Source organism: Molothrus ater, chromosome Z, assembly GCF_012460135.2.
Source record: "Molothrus ater isolate BHLD 08-10-18 breed brown headed cowbird chromosome Z, BPBGC_Mater_1.1, whole genome shotgun sequence".
NCBI classification, from domain to species: Eukaryota; Metazoa; Chordata; class Aves; order Passeriformes; family Icteridae; genus Molothrus; species Molothrus ater.
Window position 1 is genome coordinate 17151628 of NC_050511.2, and position 6000 is coordinate 17157627.

General features: G+C 38.1%; 1 protein-coding gene across 1 annotated transcript; it reads left to right on the forward strand.

Annotated features, from left to right (window-relative positions):
- The first annotated feature begins 157 nt into the window (after window positions 1-157).
- On the forward strand, window positions 158-4734 carry LOC118699441 (granzyme A-like). Its single transcript, XM_036403465.2, has 5 exons — window positions 158-242; window positions 908-1052; window positions 2688-2826; window positions 3480-3746; window positions 4521-4734. Exons 1-5 carry the CDS (start codon window positions 182-184, stop codon window positions 4674-4676), a joined length of 768 nt encoding a protein of 255 aa, XP_036259358.1. The 5' UTR covers window positions 158-181; the 3' UTR covers window positions 4677-4734.
- The last annotated feature ends 1266 nt before the right edge of the window (window positions 4735-6000 follow it).

Consider the following 6000-nt stretch of genomic DNA (forward strand, 5'->3'; position numbering starts at 1 on the left):
GCAAATCCTCAGTAACACTTCTGCTGTAAGGTACATTCGCTGGGGAGGGTTTTCTTGTCATGGTTACCCCCTTAAGAGGAAAAACAAAACCCACATCCTCTTCATTTATGCATATATATTGATAGATTGGTAGCTAGACATATATTAAAGAGTGAACAAGAAGGAATATCAGACAGAAATCATGGGTGCTTTCCTCCCTTGGTACACCTTCACTACTGTCATTCTCCTGGCAGTTCATGGAGGTAAGTACACAGTTTAAGCTAATATGTATTAATGTAAAGGAAATGGTCACAATTATTATTTGAATTCTTAAAATTAGTTCCTCTCCACTGTCTGCATGTGTTTGGTCTTTCACACAAACAAAATAATTTATGAATGGGTCTTAAATAAAGCTGCAAAGTCTGAGCTGTTTGGAGGAGTTCTGAATAGAAAACATAATGATTATCTCATCTTTCTTTCCAGAGCCATACACATACCTTAACTGCTTGATTTTCTCTTTTTCTGGAAAACAGACCCACATAATGTGGCTTATACTACATAGGCTAGTTTCCCTGCACAATATTTAAGATATGGGAGATATGGGGGATTGTTACTCACAATGAAAGCTAAGAAATTAACTGTATCAGTAATCTTCAAGAAAAGAAATCTGTGCAAAAGCAACAAAACTTTGGTGTGGGGTTTTTGCCCAAGCTCACCCCACTGATCTTGCTTCAGTATTATTGAAATGTAATGAAGGAATTCTGCTAAGCGGTTTTAAAATTCTACCCTGAGGACCATCATTGTGACATATATGCATACTTGTGTGTCTGTATCCCTTCTAATTACAACAGCCATGTTTTCTAAGAGACTTGGAGTGTCTTACAGTATTTGTCAGCTCAGCTGTGTGTCTTGTGGCTTACTTTTTTAGGTTTGTGTGTGGATATCATTGGAGGAAATGAAGTAGCGCCACACTCAAGACCATTCATGGCCCAAATCAAGGGACAAAGAGGAATTATTTGTGGAGGAGCTTTAATTAAGGAAAACTGGGTGTTAACAGCTGCACACTGTAGAGTGTAAGTTCTTACTCTGATTCAGAGATTGTCCTTAGTGGGTGTCTGATATCTCTGTTCAAGCAGGAGAGTTAGTATATCTGGTAATTTTATCCATTTACCATGATCATGTTCTGATTACTGTGCCTTATAGGTTCTATCAGCAAATTTGTTACAGTGAGTAAAAAAATATAACAAAGTATACTGATCACATCTGTTTCTGAGGAGATATCTAAAAACTTCTAGCTGCACATTAGCATAGAATAGCAATACTGAAGCAGTGAATTTGGGGAAAAGTTTTATACCTGTTTTCTCAGTCAACCTGTACACTAGGTGAGAAAACTGCTGCTCTGAGAAAAAAAAAATCTTGTAATTTTATTCTATAAGAGATACACAGTTCACTGCAGAAAAGACAGCATGTGGTTAACGCAGGAGCAGAAATCCTCCAAACAGATGACAGGAGACACTGAGAGATCTCTGCCTTGCTTGGTATGTTGGCTTGCCAGCCTTCTTTCTTTTCCTGTCCAAACCAAGATGCAAATGGTGAGTTCTACTGAGTCCTTCAGCAAGGCAAGAAGTGAGTTTTGAATCACATCCCACCCCTACTTGCTTTTGTGAGGAGGACTGAAGCTGCTACTGAGCCAGACCTCCTCACACAGGCTCTGTCAACAGCCTGACCAGGACCAGTGAGCCACTGGACTCTGCAGATGTCAGAAAAATGTATCCATCTCTCCTGTCCTTGTCCAGACAGGGAGATCTGTGGGACCTACTATAAAGAGAGCTCTGGGCCCGAAAGCTGTGTATTAATAGAAAGTAAAGAATGTTTCCAAATGAGATTCTGTTTAAGAGAAAATACAACTAATTATTAACGTAATGATGGCTCAGTCAATAGACACCTCTCAATAGATGAAAGAAAGGAGTGACCACTTTCCCAGGGTTGCATTTTCCACAATAAGACATGAATATTCTCCCACTCAGCTGTAGGATGCATTGTTTGCCCAAAAGCAGCTGTACCTGTGGTCAGGTAGTAATGTCTGCTTGACCTGCTTGGCCAAGGAGTGCCAGACTGCTGGTCTCTGTCAGAGAGCAGCAGCACGCACAACCCTGCCACCACTGGAGGATCTTGGAAGGACAGGAAGTTGCAGAAAAAACTAGAGAAGAGGAATGAGCTCTGTCTCACACAGATTCAGAAAATGGTGTTGAAATATGTTAGAGTGAAGCAATGGTACATTTCAATACAGTCAGGATATCTGAACTAACACTGCTGTGGCCTATTTTCCTAAATTTTCAGAGCAAATTGCAGAGGACACTGTTAGTGAGACAAGTGCCCACAGCAAATCTGGTGCACCCACCAGATTCACCACTCATTCGGTTCCCAAAAGGGAACAATAGGGATGGATACAGAGTCAAGTACCTGAAACCTTTCTGTGCTCCTGGGAAGATGAAAATAAGATAGTATGAAGTTTGATTCACTGAGTCATATTTTTCTTTTAGCTGTATGAACAGGGTCATCTTTTAGATATTTCTAAATTACTGTTGCTTTTCAGGCACAGGAAAAGAGACTGTAGCAGCTGGTCACTATAGCACCACATTATTACCAGTAAAAAATTTAGGGTTACATCACAGTGAATCCAAATAACTATGTAGTCCTCTCCTCAGGAAAAATAGCCAAGTTATTCTTGGAGCCCATTCATCGACAAAAAGAGAAAAAGAACAGCAAGCTTTTCGGATTGCAAAAGACATTCCTCATCCATGCTACGACCCCAGTACCACGGAAAATGACATTATGCTGCTTCAGGTACAGATTTATATATCACTTATGGAATATACACACTACACTGAACTATTTTCTTCCTTCTTCTCATCTAGGGAGATGAGCCAAGGAGTTTCTGGGGCCTTTTTTTCTGGAGTGATATAGTCTGGTCTGCTAATCCAACAGCCTGGGGAATTGGGGATGCACTGGTAACTAAGGCAATCAACAATTCCTGTAATGGTTGCCACGGCTAGTATACACATTCTGGAGCTCTATCAAGACATTTCAGTTTCTGGCTTTTCCATAAAGGAATAAAAACACATGCAGATAAAACATTTGGTTAAAAGCACTAACGTTCTGTCTGAAAAGGAGTTCTAATTAAAATGTCTGGCTTTTCTGATCTTCAATTTTGCCAGCATCAGTAATTACTGTTATTTTGTCTTCTAAATAGTCTGAGAGCCAGAGAAGTAAAATAAGATGTTTTTTAGAGCTAATAGATCATCAAAGTGGGTTCTCATGAGACAAAGAATACTCATTTTCCCACTCTTACATTGATGACATAACTACTGTCACAAAGAATTGAGGAATCTCAGAAAGGGATTGCATTAATTAGCATAATGGGAAAGATCCAGTGGTTAATATGCAAGGGCCTCTGTTAGACTCTGTGCCATAATACCTATTTTCCATATCTTCTACAGCTTCAGAGAAGAGCAAAGCTTAATAAAGCTGTGCAAACAATCCCCCTGCCTCCTTCAGATAATGATCCCAAACCAGGAACAGTTTGCACAGTAGCAGGATGGGGTATTACTAAAAATCATCCAGTCAAGTTCCCTACTGCCCTGATGGAAGTCAATGTCACTGTCATCAGGAGGGAAATATGCAATGATAAAAAGCATTATAATGGCAAACCTGTCATAACAGAGAACATGATATGTGCAGGAGCTAAGAATAAGGATTCATGTCGTGTAAGTATATCTACTATGACTGAATAAATTTTATAATAAAAATAAAATAAAATATAAAGTATCAGCATTACACATTTACAATCTCTGTCTCTCTTAAAATCAATGAAGAATTTTATCAAATGTCAGTGAATTTACCAAGGCTTGTTCTTCCAAGCCTTAAAATCAAAACTTAATTCAAGTAAATTCACCTTCACAGCCTTTCAATATTGCAGTTGTGTCCAGGCATGGCAGATAGCTATCCTCATCTTCAATAAAATGAGTTTAATACTAAAATGTCCACAAAGCAGCTTATGAGCCCACTTGCAAGTAGCTAATCTCAGTGGAACAACTTATTTGATGTCAGAAGACTTTGAAATAGGTTTTGCTGATAAAAAGCATTTTAACTGGGTCCCAAGTCAAGTACACAACTGTGTAAGAACTACCACATTTTAAAAGATTTAAATATTGCATTTAAAAGGGTTTGAATTTCTGGAGGCTTACACTTTCCACTAGGAAAGTTTTCAGTTTTTTTCTTCAATTTCAAAGAGACTGATTCTTCCCTAGCTAGATTCATTCCCCATTATGCACACTTAAAAGATTAGATTGAATTATATGACGCCTTTTTTTTTTCATTTGTTTTGCTGTCGGAAATCCTAATTTCCAAGGAGGAAAAAATGATCCTTAATAACACTGGCTACATTTTTATTTTCTCCATCTAACTAGTGAAAATTTTATTTAAAGGAAACATTTTTTAGCTTTTGTTGATTTGAATGACTGTATTTTCCCTTTTTCTAGGGGGACTCTGGTGGACCTTTAAGATGTAATAATATTATGAGAGGCATCACTTCATTTGGGAAGAAGGAATGTGGCAATGCTCATGGCCCCGGTGTCTACACTCGACTCACAAAGCGACACCTTGAGTGGATAAGGAAAACCATAGGGGGGGCCTAACAGGTTGGGTTTGGGCCACATGGTTTGTGTAAATGAAATGGGCTTTTAAAAACAGTTTCACTAGTCCGGTAAAAGAGGTGTTCTCACACTGAATTTTGGCAGCTTGATGTAGTTCTGCTACAACAGCATTTATAGCTTATACTGTCAGCCATGGAGTCATTGGGGGTATTTGGGACTGAGGATTCCAACATCCCTGTAGTGCCTGTTCACACTGAGCTCTACATGGACTTGTATTTCAAATCAAGAATCTAATCCTTGTTTGGGTCCTCACTCCTTGTTGAGTATATATTGCACTCTTTTGTACCTGGACTTCTTTAAAAACCCTGAAAGTTAGTGGTGTGCTAGGAACAAGTACAGACTTCTAAAAATCTTTGATTCTCTGCAGCAAACCTCTTGGTTTTATAGGTATAATGGATTGTTAAGCTTCAGAAAATTAAGTTGCAGCAACTGTGGGACACAGGTATTAATTTTCAAAGTGTCTTGTATTTGGAACCTCTAGATTTTATCCCTTTATGTATTTTGCATTTAATAAAGCAATGGCAAAAAAATCTGCTGCTTTCAGCTGTCAATTTATGTGGAAAGCTCTGTCTCTTGCAGCACAGATACTCCATGTACTATCTGTAGGATCTGTTTACTATCTGTGTAATGTTCCATACATGTTAGATGTTTGCAAAACACACCAAAATAAGCAGCACTGTGTTTAAAAAATGTTCTGAAAACCCATGCTTCAGAGAAATGTCATGACTGCATCAATATGATACAGCACTGTTGATAATAATACAGCACTCTTAATTTTATGATGCCAGTAGTGCTGTTTCAGACATGCAGTGAAATTTTTAAATGCTTCAACAAGTATTTGTCGAGCAGCAAATAGACCTCTTGTGAAAAATGTTCCTGCCTGCTTCTGTATTAACAGATGAGCATTTTCAATGCCATGAGCACCTCAAAAAGGGCTTGGATTTATTTTGTGTTGCTTCAAGAGGTTTTTACTTGGAGGTAGGCATTAGCTAAGAAAAAGCAGGGAACATTCAGTGGTGGATATATTTTGCATTGATTTTAATTTTAAAATTTTTGATCCATCCATCCTTAGTAATTAAGCACTACTTACAAACACAAAGAGAAAGCACAAACTAAAACTTTTTTACACAACTGCATTTACCTAATGTCATTAAGAGACAGTAGTTTTCTCACTAGAGAAGGAAGGGTAAAGATAAAGAAGGTCTGAACTACAGGGATCTCTAATGGAAGTTTTGATGATGAAAAACATCTTTTTTTCCCTTTGTTACAAACATTACACAGTCAGAACTTTCCATATTCCTATTCT

Excerpts from the sequence above, each read along its gene's own strand:
- LOC118699441 (XM_036403465.2), top strand. The coding sequence starts at position 182 with ATGGGTGCTTTCCTCCCTTGGTACACCTTCACTACTGTCATTCTCCTG. Across the intron at positions 243-907 it reads TCTCCTGGCAGTTCATGGAG|GTTTGTGTGTGGATATCATT; the intron begins GTAAGTACACAG and ends TTACTTTTTTAG. Across the intron at positions 1,053-2,687 it reads ACAGCTGCACACTGTAGAGT|GAAAAATAGCCAAGTTATTC; the intron begins GTAAGTTCTTAC and ends TCCTCTCCTCAG.